Raw genomic sequence first — 22983 nt, 5'->3', positions numbered from 1 at the left:
AGTGTGGAAATGTGCGTTACCATACATAAGGTGTATTATAAACACAGGCCTTCTAAACTTTCTTCTTGTTTTCTGAACACACAGAAGAAAGGCTTGCTCCTATTGTTTCTTTCTTTCTTTTTTTCTCATTCCTATATTCAATAATGGGTTTATAATGAATGAATAAGAGATACCATAATTCAATTACTCACCTTACGTTTGAGCTATCAAACGTGAAATTGTTGGCCACCAAGTTCCTGTATAATTCCATGAAAAGAACCTTATTATGTTTTTGTCTTCATGTACCACCCAAACCCAATGCGCCACACACACAGAATCACAGTAGGGATTCAAGAATTCAGAACAAGTGGAATGTTTAAAATAACTATCTGGAAACCCAATGATAGGCGGACAAGCAAGAGATGCTTTAATATTTGTATAATTGGTTAATTAAAATATGTAGTTGATTCTTTACATTTGTTCAAGAAAGATTATGCAAGTCATGTTTGAGAAAAGATAGAAAAGAAGCTCTATATGAGCACCAGAATATCTAATGTTTCAAAGCAAAATGTTAGAGCCAGCAAAATTTGAGTGAGAAAAGATGTATAAGAATATAAGAGACATACAGTTGTAAACCAGAGGTAGTTACCCAACTTGGAAAGCTTCCTGACATATCATTGTAAGATAAATCTCTGCATCCAAAATCATATTAACAGGAATGAATAAGTAATGCACCAAAAACTCACACTTGCAAAAAATTAGAAAAGCAATTAGATTGATTTCATGCTATCACATGGAAGATGTCCTCCTTCCATTTATTAAGGAGATATTCAATAGGTCATATAGGAAACTTAGCATGAGATGGATCTACTTATCCAAAGAAACAAAGGGATGGATTTATCCAAACTTAGCATGGGAATGCTCATGAGTGTCCAGTCACAGCAAACTACAACATTCTACATAGTTGTTGAACAGATTTTCCTTCCTGTGAAATATAGTTTTAAAACAGCCACATCGTCATGGTTTATACTGCAATATTGGAGAAAGAAAAGCATGCCTAGGACACTCATCATATTACAAGGATATTTAAATTGAAGATGAGATGGAAACACATTGATTGCCAATGAAATTCCCCAATAATGATCTCTCAGGACCTATTATAGACATGAAACCGATCAGAAATGTAGCAATGGAATCTCCAGCATTTTTATATCCTTGATAATCGAATAGAAATCAATGCCACAGTTTTTTTCTTTTATTTCTTGCTTTTTATTGTATCATAAGCAATTGAGTCACTCAGCCTGACTGCCTCTCTCTCTCTGTCTCTCTCTCTTCCTTCCTCCTTCTCTTCAGCTCTAATACACCAGTTATGACTTAGAGCGATGCCCCATGCTCTAGGTAACTGACCCCACCCTTGACAAGTCTCTTTCTCCCCCCAGCAGTCTCTCTCTCTCCCCCTCACACACACATGCACGCACACACACATTTCCCTCCCTTGTATATATATACCTCTCCATCCTTCACTTAAACACAATCATACACAACTTTCCCTTGTGCCAAATGGCAACCCACACAAGTACCAGCTGCCTCATACCCTGTGCTGTCATCAGAAGACGCAGAACTAACAGTTTTGGGAAAACCTCCAACAGAACTGCAAACAATGTCCCACTCCTTTCTCCAGTTTGCTCAGCAGCACCACCTAGACCCCAAAATGCAATCTGGATCATCTATAGATCAACCCACAGATGAGTTGGTCAGGAATGTCGTATAAACCACCGATATGATCTAAACCAGACTAATTATGATCTTGGTGATTCTAAATGAATTGAACCATATCAGGTACAAAGGCCAAAGTTTTCAGACTAAGGGGATGTTTAGTAATCATTCTCATCCTATCCAATCTCATTTCATCTCATCTCATCTTATTTCCTTCCCAAACATCACTCAAACACAAATACTTTCAAACTAATCATTCAACATTTCCAAACTTCCAAACAGAAAACAAAAACAATTCAACTTTTTCAAATCTCAAAACAAAAATAATATTAAAAAACTATATTCTAACAATATTTTAACTTTATAATATTTTTTATTCAACGTTTTCTCTCTCCTTTCCCAAAATCCATAACTCAAACTATCTCACTACTATTTACAAACCATCTTACTACTATTCACAAAATTCTCATCTCATCTTATTCTCCAAACATCCTCTAATTGAGCTAATTTTAGCTTCATTTCAATTATATTGAGGTGTGTAGAAGGAATATTAAAGTTAAAAAGTTTCAATTATGCATGATTCTGGGAACTTATTGGTCCAATCATGTTTTCTGCAAATTAATTGTGCAACTACAAGAAAACATCTAAAAATATAAGCTTGAATTCTCAATTAAATTTGGTTGTGATTGGATTGAGAATAGTCGAGAATTATGTTTTTGGCTTGCAAAATAATGTAGTGTTTACGAGATCACAGATTACATTGTAAATTACTATGAGAATGTGCTCTCAGTACAATTTTCTTGGAAACAAGATTAGATGGGCTTGCTTTTGACGTCCTTGATTCACAAGAAATGGAACTCCTCGAAAGGCCATTTGACAAGTTAGAGGTTAGGCAAGTATTAAAACGCATGGTGGGTGACAAAGCTCTAGTTTTGGACAGCTTCTCTATGGCTTTTTTTTTCAAACATGTTGGGAAGTGCTTAAAGAAGACATCATGGGGGTCTTCCATGAGTTTCATGAAAATGGAAGGTTTGAAAAAAGCCTAGATGCAACTTTCCTAGTGCTCATACCAAAAGAGTCTGGCGTTGTAGAGGTAAAAGATTATCGTCCCAATAGCTTGGTGAGTGGTTTGTACAAATGAATATCGAAGCATCAGAATGCCTTTGTCAAAGGTAGGCAATTCCTTGACTCGGTGCTTATTGCCAACGAATGTTTGGATAGTAGACTCAAGTTAGGAGAGCCGGGGCTTTTGTGCAAGTTGGATATGGAAAACACCTATGATCATGTCAACTGGAGATTCTTACTTTACATGCTTGAAAGATGTGGCTTTGGTAAGAAATGGTGTACATGGATCCATCATTGTATCTCTACGGCTTGTTTCTCTATATTGGTGAATGGCACACCAAAAGGCTTCTTTGAAAGTTCACGAGAATTGAGACAAGGTGACCCTCTATCTCCGTTACTATTTGTTTTTGTGATGGAAGCCTTTAGTAAGATGATTTTAGGTGTCGTGGAGGGTGGATTCATATCTGGATTCTTAGTGGGGGAGGCAACTAAGTTGAAAATAAGACAGAGAAATTAATTCTTACGGAATTATATTTCCTTCTCTTCAGCTTCTTATTTTTACTAAGGAGGGCAAATACATTAAATAAGTGGTACAGTAAATGCTATAGTACAACTAAGGAAATAAACAACTCTCAACAACCTACTGGCATGTTAATCTTTTGTGGGGCCAGCCATAATCAAACTCGAGCTTGGAGGGCTCTTCAATTATGCTTTGAAGTTGTATCAAGCTTGAAAGGAAAACTTGGCCAAATCAGAAGTAGTGTCAGTGGGGAATGTTCCTAATGTGGAAAGTATGGCTTCTATTTTTGGATGCAAGATATCTCAGTTGCTCATGAAATATCTTGGCCTCCCGTTGGGTGCTACAATCGAAATCTATTTGGAATGATGTTCTAGAAAAAATGGAGATGAAATTAGCTAGTTAGAAGACGATGTATTTATCCAAAGGTGGTAGGGTTGCCTTAACAAAAGTACTATTTCCAATCTGCCAACTTATTTCCTCTCATTATTTCCACTTCCCGCCGAGGTGGCTCATTGTATGGAGAAACTCCAACGTGACTTCTTACGGGGGGTATAAATCACAAGTTTTTGGGCCACAATATGCTCTCCCATCAAAGGAGGTTTGGGTATTTGGAACTTGAAATCTTTTAACATAGCATTGTTTGGTAAATGGCTATGGAGATATCACTACGAACAGGGGGCCTTGTGGAGAATCTTCATCGAATTGAAGCATGAGGAACCATGGGGAGGATGGTGCTCTAATGAGATGAATGGGACTTGTGTAGTGGGGCTGTGGAAACATATAAGAAGAGGTTGGGATACATATGCAAGTAATATCCGTTTTACTGTGGGTAACGGAGCCAAGGTCAAATTTTGGCATGATGTAGGGTGCAACGAGAGGTCACTCAAGGAAACCTATCCATAAGTTTATGGTATAATAAGAATGCAAGAAGCCTTGATTGCGGACCTATTAATCATCTCCAATGGTATTCCCTGATGGAATGTTACATTCCTCAGATATGCACAAGATTGGGAAACTGATTTTTTTTTGGCACTTTTTTACCTTGTGTATTCCACCCGTTTGTCGGGGGGAGTTGAAGACAAGATGTTTTGGGTCCCCTCTAAGAAAGGAATATTCACATTACGCTCTTTCTACCAAGCCATGGTCACGCACAACAGAAAGCCATTCTCATGGAAAAGCATTTGGAAGACAAAGGCAGCTCTAAAGGCAACATTTTTTTATGGACGGCTTCCTTAGAGAAGATCCTCACTCTAAAACATTTGAAGAAACGTCGAATCATAGTCATAAATTGGTGTTGTATGTGCAAAAAGAGAGGAGAGTTCGTTGACCATCTACTACATTGTGAGATTGCCAGGACTTTGTCGAACAAAGTCCTTGCTCGGTGGGGACTAGCTTGGGTGATGCCAAGAAGGGTAAGCAACCTCCTAGCTTCTTGGAGCGGCATTCGAGGCAACTCTCCAATTGCATCAATATGAAAGATGGTCCCAATATGCCTATGGTGGTGCAATTGAAGGAGGAGGACTGAATGATGTTTCGAGGATCAAGAGCGGTCAATGGATGGTTTAGAAACTTTTTTTTTTTTTTTTTTTATAAGTAAGAAATTTCATTGATTGAACAAAACTAGGCAAAGCCCATGTACACAGGAAGTATATAAAAGAGACACCTAGTTACATACTACATTGTGAGATTGCCACGACTTTGTCAAACAAAGTCCTTGCTTGGTGGGGACTAGCTTGGGTGATGCCGAGAAGGGTAAGCAACCTCCTAGCTTCTTGGAGAGGCATTCGAGGCAACTCTCCAATTGCATCAATATGGAAGATGGTCCCAATATGCCTATGGTGGTGCAATTGGAGGAGGAGGACTGAATGATGTTTCAAAGATCAAGAGCGGTCAATGGATAAGTTTAGAAACTTTTTTTTTTTTTTTATAAGTAAGAAATTTCATTGATTGAACAAAACTAGGCAAAGCCCATGTACACAGGAAGTATACAAAAGAGACACCTAGTTACATACTAGAAAGCTGAAAAGGAAGCAAAAACTCATGAACATTCCCTCCCTGTAAAACTATAGCAGAAAGCCAATGAACCAAAGAAAGTACAAAAAAATTCCATAATTCCCCCTAGCTCTCTCCTTCTTGTTGAAGCACCTCTCATTTCTTTCCATCCATATACACCACAATAAGCACAAATGAGCCATCCTCCACGTCGCAGCCAGTTGAGGACTCTGATGATGCCTATTTCAGCATGCTAAGAGCTCTGCCACACTCTTGGGCATAACCCAAGACAACCCGGCTCTACTAAGTAGGCCATCCCATAACTCCCTTGCCACCTCGCAATGTAGAAGAAGATGGTCAATCGATTCGCCATTGTTCATACACATATAACAACACTCTATTACGATTATCCCCCATTTCCTTAAGTTGTTAGCTGTCAAAATCTTTCCTAAAGCTGCTGTCCAAGTAAAAAAAGCAATTTTGGGAGGCACAAGAACTCTCCAAATACCCTTCCATGGAAACGCAATGGGCTGATAATTTGTCAGCACCTTGAACAAAGATTTAACAGAAAATTTTTTACTCCCCAAAGGTTTCGACAACATTCTATCGCTCCCATTACCTACTATCCTCTTGGACTAAAGCAAGCTGAAAAAACCTGCTATCTCCTCAACTTCCCAGTCCTGTGCATTTCTAGAAAAGATCACATTCCAATGCACTGAACCATTGGCTTGACACAGCATGTCTGAGACAACAGCCTGCTGATTTCCAGCCAATCTGAAAACACCTGGAAAAATAGAAGATAGAGCTCTCTCACCACACCACTCATCAAACCAGAACCTAATTCTTATATCCTCACTGACCTCAAAATTAATGTGTTGCAACCACCTTCTACCCCTTTCTAATAAATTTCCAAAGACTCACACCATATGAATCCCTACCTCCTTGGAACACCAACCCCCCCCCCCCAAATTCACAACCATACTTCCAATTGTAATCTCCACAACCACTTTCCTAGTAGGGATTTATTAAAAGTGATCAAGTTACGCAACCCCAAACCTCCCAACTTCTTCGGGCTGCACACTTTTTGCCAATTCACAAGATGAAATTTATTTTCCTCACCCAACTTCTTCAGGCTGCACACTTCTTCCAGCTTAGAAACTTATTTTTCAATACTTTACTTCATTGGTCGAGTGTAATTGATTTTCATGGCATGACCTTTCATGAATGCCTTGTATCACTAAATTAGCACGCTTAGGCGTTGCTCTATTATATATCCCGTAAACTTGGGCTCTTGCCTACTATTTTGATCAATAAAAAATAGTTTACAGATAAAAAAAATAATATAGCTGTAACAACCCGGCCCAATAATTCCATGGTCGAGATATTAATAATTTTTATTGGGTCTAAATTATACTTAATGGGTCATATTGGATAAGCTCACGAGTGATAAATTATTGAGGTTGATTAGCAGTTTTAATTAGACTCAATAACTAGATTAAATCTCATTTATTATTTATTAAACGAGTTAGACTCTTTTTAGAATTTAAAGATTGGCCATTAGAAATTTATTTCTATTTAAAATTATCACTGATTGCAGTCCCCTACGCAGTCTCAGTCACTGCCAATCCTATATTAAATGAACTACTAGATCATGTTTTTAGATTCAAACTCTCTTCTTGAATGATTGTGACTAAGTCCAACTCAAACTCGAACTTGTCGGCATCCTATTCCAACAGGAATACAACTACACAAGTCATTTTCACGTTAAAACTCTTTAACCGAGTCCAACTCAAACTGGTCGTCACCATCTCCCAAATCTCTCTATAAATATCACCTATCCACGTGTTATTTGAAAAAAATAAAAATAAACCTCTTAGTCCAGCAATGTGATTAATTGTGTCGGAAATTTTAGAAAGCAACACTACAAGGTAAGTAGCGTGATCATACCCTTACATGTATGTACGGTTAACGACATGTCTTAAAAATATTATGCATGTACACTCTCCATTGGAAGCCCCTTTTTACATACCCAAGTCAAGATAAAATTATGAAAATTCATGATTTTATGTGAACAATTATGCATTAAATTATTTATGAAAATTCTGATTTTATGAAAGGAGTTATGCATCAAAAGATTTATGAAAAGTCCTGATTTTATGTGAGAGTTATGCATTAAAATAATTTATAAAAAGCCATGCATGATTTTATGTGAAGATTTATGCATACAAATATTTATGAACAGTCATGATTTTATGCGAGGAAACATGTATCACGGAATTTTATGAAAGAATGTGATTTCATTTGAAATCTATGATATGACAAGTATGCAAGTATGATTATGATGAAGTATGAATGATAAGATATGTAACGGCCTATGTTATGATATAAAGACGGTACCATATGTTATGAGCATATTGCATTGTCAGGTTGTACATGTTGGTATTGCATCTAGTGTGTCTTTCTTATATATGGATTACACAACCTGCGGCCACGGACAGAATCGAAATCTACTTAGATTTGCTAACCCTAACGGCCTATGACAAGTGAAACATAAGTTCATGTTCATTTTATTTACGTATGTATTTTATGAGTATGCATATCATTCAAGAAACCTTATGTTTATTATGTTTACTGTATGATGTGTTATTTATTGAGTATTCGATTTATTTTTGTATGTTTTTATATTTTTAAACCACCCTAGGTGATGACATTTATGAGGATAGGACTGCAGGATAGGATTTGTCCTAGGGAGGCAAGGCAGAGGCCTAGATAGTTTATGCCATGCTCAGTTTTATGATTTAAAGTTTAATAAGTTATTTTGATAAGCACACGAGACTTTATTGAATTTAAAATAAGTGTTTCCTAAGACTCTCTTTTGGATTTTAAGTATTTAATAAATATTGACTTATTTATTATGAAATATTTCGTATATGGCGCTTCGTTAGAAGAAAAGTTTTTTAAGTTCAAGTTTAGTAGCACACCAGTTCTCCGAAACTTCTAAAAATGAATTTATTGGGGAGCGGGTTGTTACAGTAGCGTTTACAAAATAGGGCCAGTTGTTGTATCTTCAAATTCATATCACAGATATGTTCGATCTGAGATTTATATTATTAAAACTAAGGTTTAAGTGTAATTTAAGGCTTTCGTTTCTCTGGTTTTCGCCTTGTGCAATTGAGTGTGCAAGCTGTAATTGAGACCTCCCCATGAAAATAAAAATTAAAAAGTTCAGTCAAATAGGTGTCAATTGGGGGCTGAGTAGCATGACCCTTTAATTATTGTGTCAGTCTTGATAGGTCTATCCATTCTTTGTAAGTCCCTTTTGAGTTCATTTAAGACACTTGAAGAAAATCTTGGATCCTCTTGCAAGTTGCTAATTACGCAAGTAGCTAGCTAATGCATTTTAACAAATGTAGATATTTGTGGCATTGAAGGCATCTCTTTGTCTTTGGTTAACGGGCATTTTTGAAATCACGGGCATTTTTGAAATCTCCATAGAAACTAAGTTCTTTTTGTTTTAGTGCATAATGTATTAAGCAATTCATGAAATCAATCTTACTTTAAGAAGCTTAACTCTACATTGTTGCAACAACTCAAATTGGGTTCTCACCATGCAAAAGAAATTTACAATTGTTCTTTTGATAATTCACATATTATTTCATGTTTTCTAAATAGTTCCTATCACTAGTCTTGCATTGCCACTAATTCTATGATTAATGTTACTTGCAATTGAAGCTTATACTTGGCTGTTGTCTAATTGTGGATGACGAATAAATAACTAATTTGAGAGATACTACTTGTATGTTAGTTATCTGTCTTTTGGTGATTTACATTTCTACTGTATTTTGAGGTTTATCGGGCAGGATAAATTTTTTATGCACTTGCTTATTTTTGTTGGTAGTGTTTTTGACATTTGACATTTCTAGTACATTCTTTGGGATACATTATTTTGATAGCCTGATGTTCTTGAAAATGTATATAGAGCTATAACTAGTATTTTAAAATAGAACCACTGGATAAATACTACATTATGTTGATGAAATGAAGTTATGTGAAATATATTTTGGATAGATTTCTAACAAGCAAGGTTTTAGCATGCACCATGCCCATTGGGGTTTTGTGCCTGACAGCAGTAAACCACTTCTATGACATTGAGACTCACATATTCTGAAGCTTTTCACTTTTTTGGCTAGGAAGCGTTCCAGAAAGATTATTGTTTCCAAGAAACCTGGCCATTGCAATATGGTGGAAGAAAAGAAAAAGAAAAGGCAAAAAATCATGAAGTGAGAAAAGGGTCATACCAAAAAAATCAATTATAGCTGTATGAGTAAATATCTTAAAGCAAGGGAAGAAAGAGCTCGTATGGTTTTTACAAGTATGTAAGAGAACTCATATCGAATAAAGCACTGGGTATTTGGCCTGTTAAGTTGTTGAAACTCAAATCCCTGCAATTTAAAGAGAAAAATTAATGAAAGCTAACTCCAATAATTTTTTTTTATCAGTAACTCCAATAATGAAACTGACATTTCAATCAGAAACTCAGGAGCTTACAATATTTGTAGACTTTGGTATTCTCCAATATTAGAAGGAATAATTCCACTGATCAGGGCATTCCTCAGAACTCTTAGGTGTCAAAAAAGAAAATGGAGTAGCTAATGGTTAATACAATAAGACTAAATGCATATATTTGTAGTGCGTGGAGTAGCATGCTCACTTACAAATCTGTTAGTTTCTTCAAGCTAGTTATGAAATCAAGGGAAGAGCTCACATTGTATAAATCACTGATCTGTCTGGACAATTATACCCAAACATTACCGAAGTTAGTCTTTCTTCCCTTGTTAAAGTGGGAAGTGAGACAGAGACAGCAACAGAGAATGAGACGGAGACAGAGAAAAAGACAGAGAGCCTGAATCAGCAACAAATATTTACTCACAGAGAGTTCAGTGAGATCAACATAGAAAAACTAGATGGTATTGGACCTTCAAAGGAGTTCCCTCGAAATCTCCTACAGAAACAATTGGATGACTTGTCAAAAAGACCAATATCTATCACAGAAATACAGGTTACTTTCGTAATATATGAACTAGAAGATGAAATAAAAAGATCCTTTTTTATTGCTTACAATTTCTCAAGTCTTGTCCAATTACCAATAAATTCAGGTATTTTTCCACTCAAAGGAGTGTCAAATGCCGTCCTGAAATTCAAAAAGGTCACTAATAGTAAGGCAACCACAAGATGGTATAGGGAGGAGGGAAAGGGGGCAGCTTAAAACATATAGAGTGAGAGTAGCAGTCCTGCTTACAGAACTTGCATGTTTTGAAGCTTAGCAAATGTTGAGGGAAATTCACCACCCAACCCACAACTGCTTAGATAACTGTAATACCAAACAATGTATACACTATCATCATCTGACATGTTGAAACATGCAAAACATGCATTTATTTGAAGAAAAAAAATTAAAAAGAATAAGTGTTGGAACTTACAATTGCTCTAGTTTGACCAAATTACCAAGTTCTGGAGGGAGAGTTCCAGAGAAATTGTTATTAGAAATAGACCTGTATAACATATATACAAAGAGTTATTGGAATGAATGAGAAATGAAGTAAATTTCTTATACCGTTATTTCAAGTATAATTCATTTCTAAGTTATTAAAGCATAATGTCCTGTCATTAGGGAAGTTATAGCAATCCTCTCGTACATATGATGTTTCTTAATTGTACAGTGGAAAATTGAAAATCTACAAGTAGAATCATTAAATTCTTCGTTTTGTAAAATAATTGTTTTCATTGAACATTTTATAGAATGTTTGCTGGTAATTATCATTCAAAGATCTCTGGAAGTTATCTGCATCAGCATTAATTCATTTTAGTCTAAATAAAGCATCAATTCATTAATTGTCCGTGTACATCCCAGAGTCAAGAGATTCGAATCACTTGAACCTTTCCGAAACCCATCACCGTCCTATGTGGGCATGTCAAAAGGGAAGCGGAGTTAATTACCCCCAAGCAAAATAAAAAAAGTGAACCATCCTTTCAGGACTAGAAGCAAACTTGACTTAAGAGGCCATAAAGTAATTTATGTACATTTTGGGTGGTAGAAACATTTTCAAGTAAAGAAGTCTTTCCACTTCTTTTTTTTCCCCTTGTGGTGAGTGAGTTTGATTTACAACTATTATAAAGCAACTGGTCACTTGAGCAAGACCTGGCTGGCAAACATCCCCCTATCCCCTACCCCCTTTCCCATCTCCCAGGAGCAAACATCATTCTAGCAGTATAAATGCTACTGCCAACAGCTAGCATTAGAGAAAGCAGTGAGCATCAAAGACTGCACGGAAAAGTAAAGAAAACAAGCACCAAGGGATGCCATCAAGTAAGAGGAAGCATGCCTGAGCTAACACAAGGCAAGAGCAAAAGAAGTACATGTCTAAAAGGCAAACTGAAAGCATTTTCAGACAGGCAACTAGTTATAAAGACCTAGAGGACCAAGGAAAGTCTAGTTTATTTTTTTATTTTTAGATGAGTAAGGAAAACCTAGTTTACTCCTAATAATAAAAATGGCTTCTTCTGTTAGGATTAGGTTAAGCAACCAATGAAGTGGCTGTCAAAATATTGTGTGAATGGCTGAATCAATTGGCCTTTTAGTCATCTGTATATTATATATGAACTTTACAAGATAGCTATACATGGAAAGAAACTAATTTCCGAGTCATTCTAGCATTCTAGCCCTATATGGAAACTATATTCTATCAATATGCTAACAGTACAAGCCTAAGTAAATTAAGGAAAGGTGAAATAAGGAAAGAAGAATAGAAGGAAAGAAGAATGATTATGGACAGCAAAGCTGTCCATTGACAGTGGCAGGATAGGGTGGAGGTTCCGTAGGTTTTTATGAAAGGGTTGCTCTCATCATGTCATTGCTGAAAAGAAAACCAAATTCCCATTTGACTTTGAGTCATCAACACTAAAACTGTTTGAAGGGAAAGGTTAACTGTATGCTGGCAGAGAGCTGTATGAGCGGTAACATCCATGTAGGACTACGTGAGAAGGGTGGTGGACAGAAATGGCCTTCTTGTACCTCACCACCGTCGACCCTAAACTAGCAAGAAAGCTACCTGCCCAGATTTATACTTCAGTTTGGGAGGGAGCGGGATGGCTCTATCTATTCTAAGAATGGGCGGGAGTGGTTTGGGTATGAGCTGAGTCCTATTTTCGCGTTGCCTTCGGGACCAAACTGGGCAGGTCTCCATTCAGATTGGGTATTGCAAAAGGTGGATGAAATTCGAGACTATGGGGGGGGGGTTTCATGCGAAGATTTTGAAGAACAATTTAGAGCCCTTCAATTGCTATTGAGGTGGGCTAGCCTCTTTTGGCGAGATCTTTTTCCAAAAAAGAAAGGGAACCTCCCACGAGTATTGCTCCGATAGAAGCCTATCATATTTTCTTGTATCTCCCTCATGGGAGGTTCATTTTCCTGATTTATGTAAAAAACGATTTCCTAGGTTATATTCAGACCATTTCCCCCATCTTGTTGGATTGTGGAGGTCTTCATGAGGGACGCAAATACTTCAAATTTGAGAACATGTGGTTAAAAGTTGATGCCTTTGTGGACAAGGTGATTGTGGTGGTCTTCATATTAGTTCTCAGGCATCCCTAGTTTTGTGTTTTGGCTGGGAAACTTAAAACTTTGAAAAACGACTTAAAGATTGATGACCAAAGGAAGCGTCTCTCTTTTAGGAGCTTCAAAGCCTAGAGGAAAACGAGGTTTCGGGGATTCTTATGGTTGAGGAGAAGGCAAGAAAATGTAGTAATGCTGCTGATCTTGAAAAAATCACATTCATAGAGGAGATTTCGTGGAGACAAAACTCTCGGACCCTTTGGTTGAAGGAAGGGGACAAGTGCACCAGGTTTTTTCATAGGGTGGCTAATTCCAATTGAAGAAACAATGTCATAGAGGTGCTTCATTATAAGGGAAGTGTTCTTTCGGACATTTCTGAGATAAAGGATCATATTGTTCAATTCTATGATAGGCTTCTATTGGAGCAATACACTTGGAGACCTATGCTTGATGAGTTATTTTGTGATACGATTGATCAGTCTAGCGCTGCATGGTTGGAGAGAATTTTTTAAAAGGATGAGGTGCTTAATGTGATAAGAGGGATGGAAAAAGATAAAACTCTGGGTCTAGATGGCTTTTCTATGAATTTTTTTTAGGCCTTTTGGGACATTGTTAGGGAGGACGTCATGAAGGTCTTTCTTGAATTTCACTTGGGACATTGTTAACGCAACTTTTATACCCCTTTGGAAATTGGATATGGAAGGCTTATGTGTCAAAGTTGGTCTGAATGCCCTTTCCATAGGGTTTCCTTTGATTATATAGAAGAGATTTACATGATGAGAGCAAGGGTTGTACTCTTCTATATAATCGGACCTCCAGGTGAATTTGGGAAAGTCGGAATTGGTTCCGGTGGGGGAGGTGGTGCATATTAACTATCTAGCTAAGTTGTTGGGTTGTAAGGTGGCTGCACTTCCTATGAGTTACCTTGGACTTCCTTTGGGGCCCACCTTTAAAGCAAAATCTATTTGGGATGGAGTAGTAGAGAAGGTAGAAAAAAGATTGTCAGGTTGGAAGCGGCTATACCTTTCTAAAGGTGGGAGATTAACTCTCATCAAAAGTACTCTCTCCAATCTCCCTACGTATTATCTCTCTTTATTTCCTTTATCGGGGGCTAATCAGATTGAAAAACTTTTTAGGACCTTTTTGTGAGGCGGCATGGGTGAGGAAAACAAGTTTCATCTTGTGGGTTGGTCAAAAGTGTGCAGTCCAAAGGAGATGGGAGGCTTAGGGGTGCGTAACTTGATCACTTTCAATAAAGCCTTATTAGGTAAGTGGTTGTGGAGATTCCAATTGGAAGAGGATTCGTTGTGGAGAATGGTAGTGGCCGGGAAGTATGGTTGTGATCGGGGGGGATGGTGTTCTAAGATGGGTAGAGGGGCTTATGGTGTGAGTCTTTGGAGGTTTATTAGAAAGGGGTGGAAGGCGTTTGTAACACATACCAGTTTGGAGGTTGGTGAGGGCACAAGAATCAGTTTCTGGTTTGATAAATGGAGTGGTGAGAGAGCACTGTTTTCTGCATTTCCTAGAGTTTTCAGATTAGTCGGAAATCAACAGGCGGCTGTTTCAGAAGTGTTATGCTGAGCCAATGGCACAGTGTACTGGAATCTGACTTCTTCCAGGAATGTGCAGGATTGGGAAGTTGAGGAGATTGCAGGATTTTTCAGTTTTCCTTCCTCCAGGAAGCTAGGAGGAAGTGGGGGTGATAGGTAGTGGTTTATGCATCTTCATATGCAAAATCATCATTTTTGAAGAATGATTTTGCATATGAAAAAAAACTCCCACATTGGTTTATGCATCTTTGAACCAAATAATAATAAAATATTATTATTTTTTTTATTTTTTATTTGTTTCCTAAAATTATTTTTATATATATATTTTACAATTAATATCCACTTTATATTATCAACTTAATACAAATTTTATGTATCAAAATCATCTTAATATAAATTCTACAAAGTTGATTTTAATGGATAGGAGAGAGAAAAAAATAGTAAACTAATATTTGAAGAATGAATAGTACTTCTTCAAATTTGAATAAGCACTATTTATAGCTATGCAAAAATTTAGAGATGCATAAGCCAATGTAGATGAATTTAAAGACATATTCTTTAAATTTAAAGATGAAGATGAAGATAGAGAAGCCACTACCAATGCTCTAAGGTGCTGCAAGATAACCAGCCCATAGTGTTCCCATGGAACTTGGAAGGGTATATGGAGAGTTCCAGTGCCACCTAAAGTTGCCTTTTTTACTTGGACAGCTGCTTTAAGAAAAATTTTGACGGCAGACAATTTAAGAAAAAGAGGGTTGATTGTACCGGAATGGTGCTATTTGTGTAAGAAAGATGGCGAATCGATTGATCATATTTTTCTGCACTGTGAGGTGGCGAGGGAGTTAAGGGATGGCATTATCAGTGGGGTTGGGTTGACTTGGGTTATGCCCAAGAGTGTGGTGGATCTCCTAGCATGTTGGAATAGGCAACATCAAAGCTCACAGCTGGTTGCAACGTGGAGGATGGTCCCTTTGTGCTTACTGTGGTGTATTTGGTTGGAAAGAAATGAGAGATGCTTCAACAACAAGGAGAGAACAGTGGGGGAAATCTGGAACTTTTTTGTATCTTCTTTGGTCCAATGGTTTTCTGCAATTGTATTAAAGGGAGGGAATGTTCATGAGTTTTTGCTTTCTTTTCAACTTGCTAGAGTGTAATTAGGTGTCTCTTTTGTATACTTCCTGTGTACATGGGCTTTGCCTAGTTGCATTTGATCAATAAAGTTCATTAATTATAAAAAAAAAACATATATTGTATCTGCGATGTACTTTGATCTGAAAGGCAAGGCCTTACGCAGTATAAGCAAGTTTTACTACCAAAACAAGATCGCTATTGACAATGCCTGCTAACAACCAAATTACATTTAATTGTAGAGAATGCTCTGAATTCTTACAGCACTGTCAACTCCTTAAGGTTTCCAAGCTCCATTGGAATGGTCCCATAAAATGTATTATGGGCAATTGACCTAACAGATAGAACCAAAAAAAAAAAAAAAAACAGGAATCAGAATTAGAGCTAACCAGGAGACCTTATATTTCAGGTAACAACCATGATGTTGACTATTCCAACAGTAGAATGGTGCCCTATGCGAAACCATGAAAATTCACTATGTCAACTTTTTTGTACAAGGTACTCCATCGCAAACCATTTGAGGAATGGCATCCTGAATGATGATACAAACCTAAATTTAAATGCAACAATATATAAGATTTGATTGGATGAGTGGTAAAAAAAATACTAGTTTTCAAAATAGACAAAGCATATTTTTGTAAAATCATTTGTAGAGTAGTTTTTTATTAGTAATGCAATTTTATTGAACGTGCAGATGGACACAACCCTATTACATAGGAAATATATAAAAGGATACAGCCAACTAGGAAAAAAAAACAGCAAAAGCTTTTTAAAAATCTAGAAAGCTAAAAAGTTGGACTATAGTGAGCAGCCATCTAAACAATAGAGGGTGCAGAACATTGTGGCTTTTAGTTCTTTCACCATCCTATCATGGTCTCCAAAACTTTGGCCAATGTGTTTTCACCAAATGCACCACATTAAGCACAAAGGGGCTGTCTGTCAAACTTCTGATTTTTTACAATTTCCACAAGGACTTTGCCACCATGCCAACAACTCCACCACCTGCTAGAACATGACCCAATCAATCCCGGACATACTAACATTGCAGCCCATAATTCTCCAACCAATTCACAATGTAACAAAAGCTGATCGATTCTTTCCCCATTCTACTTGCACATTGGGCAACATTCTTTTATTAAAATGTGCCTCTTTCTTAACTTGTCCATAGAGACAATCTTTCCTAAGGTGGCCGCCAAAAACAATCTACCCTTGAAAGCATCTTGTATCTCCAACCTCTAACTGGAGGGATGGGTGCATTAAGGAAATATTTAACCTCAGATCCACCTTTTGGAGGGGATCCAATATATTTGATCTTTGCTGCCACTTTTCCACCTAAAGGAGAACTTGTCAAAGAACAAAGAGAACAATTCCATGCCCCAATCATGGGCTGATCTAATAACGTTAACATTCCAGTGGAGCACATTATGAAAAATCTCCATGTGTTCTGCAATAATTGGGATAGACCAAACAATTAAGGGAAGATAGTCCTCGAAGGATGGTCCCTAACCAAAATTTGATTTTAGAACAATCACCCACCTGATATCTAACAAAACAAGAGAAGTTCCCCCACCCTCTCCTAATGTTTTTCCACACACCAACCCCAAAAGGCCCACCGAATATATATATGAACACCATATACTCCACATGCTACCATATTTTGCATCAACCACCAAGTGCCACAAAGCGTACCTCATTGTTGCATAACACTATAACCAATTCCCTAGCGAAGCTTTGTTCAGTAAAAGCAAACTTCTGATCCTCAGAACTGCCTGACAAAGCTAGGGTGCAGACCTTTGATCACTTGACTAGGTGGAACTTGAACTCATCGCTAACTCCTCCCCATAGGAAATCCACTTAAGCTTCTCAAGTGGACAACTGGGTATAAGTTTAGAGAAAAATCCTGACAAACCTCAATCAGCCAAAGGGGGAGAGAGAGGGAAAAGAGAAAAATGAAGAAAGAAAAACTCGGCAATCCTTAGATCATTTTTATCTACTAATGTACTTTAGATATATAAAAAGAAACATAATATATAAATCAAATAGACTCAAAAGATGCAACCACATCCTGTATATGATAGTTAATGCCAACATTATTGGGTAACCTCTGTGATGGCTTTTGCAGTTACATTGTTTCATTTTGATCATTTCTTCATTTCTTCACTTACCTTACTGTTTTCTCTAGTCTTTTTGAAACTAAATAGAATATTGTTTTTGTAAGTAAATGTTTCCACTGAAGAAACAGCAATCTACCATTAAAAGTTATGAGAAAGATATAATAACTACATTAATGTGATGACTAGCTGCGTGATTAAGCAGCAACAAAAACTAAATTAATAATTTCTGCTGAACACAATTCAATTATCAAGCACAGAAAAACTTCCAATCACAAATGATAGCTTTTTCTGGACTTACAGAAGCTGCAATTTAGATAAGTTTCCAATAAATGCTGGCAAGGTACCCGTGAAGAAATTTTGATCAATCTTCCTAAAATTCCAAAGAAGAAACAATAATTATCACCGGCTCTAGTTCTTGTATCATGAAAAGATAATGTGTAGTTAAAAAAATATAAAACGACGAAGTTAATTTTCAGAAAATAAAGGCCAAGAGGAGAGGTACTGAGTAATCCATACAAAAAGGTCAGATATTTCAAAGCCACAATATCTTCTGGAATAACTCCACGTTTGTCCAGAGCAAGAACTCTACTGGAAAAACAAACAAACAAGCGGTTAGGATGCAATAAGTAATGGAGATGTTTCGATCACCGTGCGTGCAAATGTTATACTGAAAACTACAATGTTGACATACATCAAGCATATTTATCAAACCAACAGACTCTAGCCTGGATTAGAACGGAAGTAAATCCATTTCTTAATATGGATTGGGCAGTGAAGATAGTTGAGGAAATCTTAAAGCGCTGGTTTGGTCTTGACTCTGGAGAAGACGCCAAAGATACCTTTCTAAGTTGGCAGTGCCTGTTCAATGAATCAATCCTAAGAAGTGGACTTCGGGGGACTTCGAAGACGCAAGCACCAAAACTTTTTCCTTCCATTTTCTCCATTTGTTTGCGTGCAGTTGTTTTGGTTCAAGTTTTCTGGGTAATGCCAGTTTATTTTACACGCGCTAGATTTGGTGCAGTCGTTCAGCGAGGTTACATTGTTTAGATTTTAGAACCTCGTTGTCTTTCGAGACGGTAACGTTAACATTGTTCAGGACCTTTCTTGTACGGTTGTACCCGTAGGCCGTACTCCCTTTTAATTTTTAATTTTTAAAGTTTTGGTTTTTTTTTTTTACTGTTTAATTTCTACGAATTTTTAACTTTATTCATATGATTTTAGAATTTTTTAATATAAGAAAAAAAATTTGTTCACCAAAAGATTTATAAAAATAAGCTCACCTATATATATATATATATATATATGATTTAGCATGATTGATTAAATATACTTTACAATAATAAAAAAAAAAGATTTACATTCTAATATATCACAATTACTTTTGTGAAATATTTGTGCAGAACTAACACTTTTCACGTAGCTTAATAAGAAACACGTGTCGAAATACTAAAGAAGGTCATAGTTGAGGGTGATGCATGCTCTTCAAGTTGTTAAAAGGATCCAGAAACTAGATGTTCATATCAGAAATCATTGAGACTTTGGCTTCTTTTGATCAATGGTTAGTGAAACATGTAGAGAGGGACTGTAACAAGGCTGCTCATACTTTTAAGTAAAGATGCTTTTAAGTGTCACTGATGTTAGGATAAATCATACATCGAATTGTTGTTATATTAGTTTGTATCAGCTAAGTTCACGAGTTAGGAATAAGAGGACTCGAATCATCGGCATTAATTACAGTATTCTTACAAGCATATCACAAATTATATTTAGTAATAGCACAAAAACTTTATTAGATCATGTTAATTTAAGATTGACTGAACTATGTATGACTTTCGTTTGGTTATTAAACATCTCTCAACTTATCATTATAATTTTTTCAAATTTCAATATAAAATATAATAAACAATTCAACTTTTTCAAATCCTAAAATAATAATAATATTAAAAAATAATATTCTAACAATATTTTATCATCTCAACTCAACTCACTTCAACATCCAAACGCAACCTTAAATGTTAGAATTTTGAGACCAACTTTTCACATCTAAGGTGTTGTGCATGATCAATTTAGTTGATAAATCTAATAATTTATTTATCATAATCAATCTAGCTCGTTTGTCATTTGATACAATACATTAAGTGATTTTTTTCATTAAATATAAATAAATAATTAGAAGAGAGATGGACGTACAGTTGAGTGATGTGGCAAATTGAGCCATTGTCATAAGTACAATCGCAAAGGATGGATGGGTTATTACTGGAGTCTTCAAATATCGTTTCATCGAGGGCAGATCCGGTACATAGCTCTCCGCGGCTATTGTTCCATAATGCGTTAGCTTCCGCATCCCATTGTTGGAACATCGAGTTCAATGCCTTAGCTGTCTCGCATCATTCCAAAATTAACAAAAATTACTTTAGAAAACACCATCCGTACACAAAACTAAAGGCTTTTAATCCAAATACCTTAGAAGTTAATTAGTACATGAATTAACTAGAGGTGTTATCTGCATCATACAGTGCGGAGTCGCCCCCCGCCTCGGCATCGAAGGAGGGGGTAGACTCCCAATCTATCCCGCCTCCCACCCATTTCAATAATGGACTACAGTCCACTAGATCTAAAAATTATTTAAATCTAAAAGTAATTAAAAATACTTTTTTAGATTCAAATTATAAATTTAAATTTATAAATATGACTAAAATTTAAAAATTATATAATTTTTAAATTTGTTAGTGTATATTTTATGTAAGTTGTAGTATAATACAATAATCTCACATTGCTTAAATGTGAGACTTGTATTGTCAAAGCAATCTATAAAAATGTCATCCTATTACAGTACAACTTACACAAAATATTAAATAAAAATTTTACTTAATGTATATTAATGTATTTATCTATAATAAAAATAATAAATATTTATATAAAAAAAATTTAGGTGCGGGGCAGGGGACGAGCTGGTCCCCTCTGCCCACCCCTAGAATTATCTTACATTTTAACACTAGAATCATGTAAAGCTAATCAACTTATATTTTGATTGTATTTAAAACCTATCTAGATGCATTACTTCTACTATATATTATGTCACATATTATATACTTTGTAATTATTTATACAAGTTTTGTACAATCTCTTTATTAAAATAAATAGACCTTATCATTAACAAATATAAAAGAAATTACTTTTTTTCTAGGAAGATTCACCTGTTACAGAACGCCTATGCGAGAGTTGTATTTAACAATATTACTCTATATATATTGGGTATACAACATAGTATTTCGTCCCCTTTGAGGATCAATAGAGGGATCTCTCGTCAGTTCTGGCACCCTGGAAAGCCACCCCTCAAGCACTTTATACATCTTTAATTATTAGATTGTTTTTACCTTTCATTTCTCGTCACACTGTGAGATAAGTCAGCTAGTAAAAAAGATACATGTTTGAAAGGTTTATGGCTCTCCGTAATTCGATCTAATTAAAGCATGTAAATGCATGGTACGATCATGATGACCATCAAGATCATGCAGTTAACAACTCCAAGCTCATGAATTCTGGAGTGTAAACAAACAATAATAAGCATCTTACTGATCTAGAGCTCGGGGACTGAATAACAAGTACTACTCAAGGAGTTCATAGTGTTCACGAGAAAGGCAGGATATTGGTTCACCCGGCCCCCTCAGTTCTACTTGCATCCAACGTCATACCCACATGAGACACAGAGGAGAGAGAGAGAGAGAGAGAACCTTCAGATGGGTCGGTAGTAGCATTCTGAGCGCTGGAAATCTGAAACGAGAAGACGAAGAAGAATAAGGAGCAGCAGAAGCAGAAGCAGAGAAAGTGATACGGAGTGGGTGCTGAATATTGCTTCATTCTCGAACTGATCATCTTCTTCCCCCCGCACATACGAAACTGTCATGGGGTTGGTGAATGCTCTCTCTCTCTCTCTCTATATATATATATTATATATATTAAAGGGCCCGGAATAAGCGAGATGATTCGGAAAATATCTTACTTTCTAGAGAGATGAAAAACAAAATTACTGTTTCATGCACACGGGAAGATTGAATCCGTGGAATTCACAGCATGTATTAATAGTAAATCATTTTTTATTTTATTTTTTTCCTTTATCCCATTTTGAATTTCGAGTCCGTGGAACCCTCCCGTGTCTTTGTTAGGGCCAGGGGTGTAAATATTTCGGTTTGAAAAGGTCCGAACCAGATCAATCAGTCTCGATTAAGAAAGTGGTAAAATTCAGTATTTGATTTGGTCTTGGTGCAGGGTTTTCTCCCTCGAACCCACTGAATTTACAATGTAGACTTTTAAAGTGATTATGTAAATTGAAAGCAAATAATTATATAATTTTCTTCTCACCTAGCTTATAATTACTTATGCTTAGATAATATAAAACATTAAAGTATTTTAAGATATTTTGATAATATGCATTCTATTAACCTTATTAATTTATTATACTTAGTTAAGATACTTAATTAGTTAAGTATATTTTTAATTAGACAACTTAGACTCAATCATTCACTTAATTATATTTTTTATCATTTGATATAGCTTTTTTATTAAAAACTTGAAAAAACAAAAGAGAGAAAAATGATCCTACCAAAACAACCCGATAAGACCGATCGGACCAAACCAAAGTGATCAGGTTCAGTCCAAAGGCCTTATCGGTCCGATTTAGCCTGAACTTTTGGTGGATTGAAAGAATTAATCTAGTCCAAAAAATAATTTCTAAGATCGACCGAACCGAACCGTTTACCTCCCTAATCTCTATTAGGATTATTTCAATAAAGTAATGTAAGAGATAGTACAATATTTGTCATCTAGACTTTAAAAACTTGAGTTTTTCTCATAAGAGTTTATAGTAAGTTAAAATTAATATTTATTACATTTGTAATGTATTAAATTACAAATTGTGTGGAATTGTCACCTCAATTTGCAAGATTTTAGTAGTAAAATTTGTAGTAAATTAGAAAAACTCAATTTGCCACAATTTCCTTATTAATGAAAGGATTAGGATACGGTATATAAGTCATCTCTAAATATCATATATTAGGAATTGAGATAAATGTCATCAAGTTATACAACAAATTATGGTATATAAACTCAATTTTGAATAGTTTTAAGTGACAAGTATGCTTAGTGGTGATATGGAAACTAGAAATAGGTTTAACAAATGAGCCCTTATGCCGATTAGCTGATGTGGAGTATATATCTTTTATATTCTTAATATGGTAAGATGTTATGTCCAACATATCAACTTACAAATATAATCTTTCTTGACAAATACAAAAGTATATAAGTATA

At 36.0% G+C, this 22983-nt stretch overlaps 1 protein-coding gene across 1 annotated transcript in view; it reads right to left on the bottom strand.

Moving 5' to 3' along the window:
• Positions 1-21575, bottom strand: part of LOC109021866 (probable LRR receptor-like serine/threonine-protein kinase At1g56130) — a 30811-nt gene extending 9236 nt beyond the window's left edge. The window contains exons 1-15 of the mRNA XM_035688013.1: positions 21411-21575; positions 19867-20053; positions 18193-18264; positions 17975-18046; positions 15825-15896; positions 10753-10824; positions 10572-10643; positions 10392-10463; positions 10203-10274; positions 9988-10059; positions 9821-9892; positions 9643-9714; positions 9432-9497; positions 606-671; positions 192-236 (exon numbers count right to left, since the gene is read on the bottom strand). Of these exons, the coding sequence (XP_035543906.1) occupies positions 192-236; positions 606-671; positions 9432-9497; positions 9643-9714; positions 9821-9892; positions 9988-10059; positions 10203-10274; positions 10392-10463; positions 10572-10643; positions 10753-10824; positions 15825-15896; positions 17975-18046; positions 18193-18264; positions 19867-20053; positions 21411-21570 (1244 nt within the window). The 5' untranslated portion in view covers positions 21571-21575. The remainder of the gene's footprint in view (positions 1-191; positions 237-605; positions 672-9431; positions 9498-9642; positions 9715-9820; positions 9893-9987; positions 10060-10202; positions 10275-10391; positions 10464-10571; positions 10644-10752; positions 10825-15824; positions 15897-17974; positions 18047-18192; positions 18265-19866; positions 20054-21410) is intronic.
• Positions 21576-22983: the final 1408 nt, after the last annotated feature.

Source organism: Juglans regia, chromosome 3 (genome assembly GCF_001411555.2).
Source record: "Juglans regia cultivar Chandler chromosome 3, Walnut 2.0, whole genome shotgun sequence".
NCBI lineage: Eukaryota > Viridiplantae > Streptophyta > Magnoliopsida > Fagales > Juglandaceae > Juglans > Juglans regia.
Note: the sequence above shows the minus strand (reverse complement) of the source record. Positions and strands in the feature narration are given on the sequence as shown.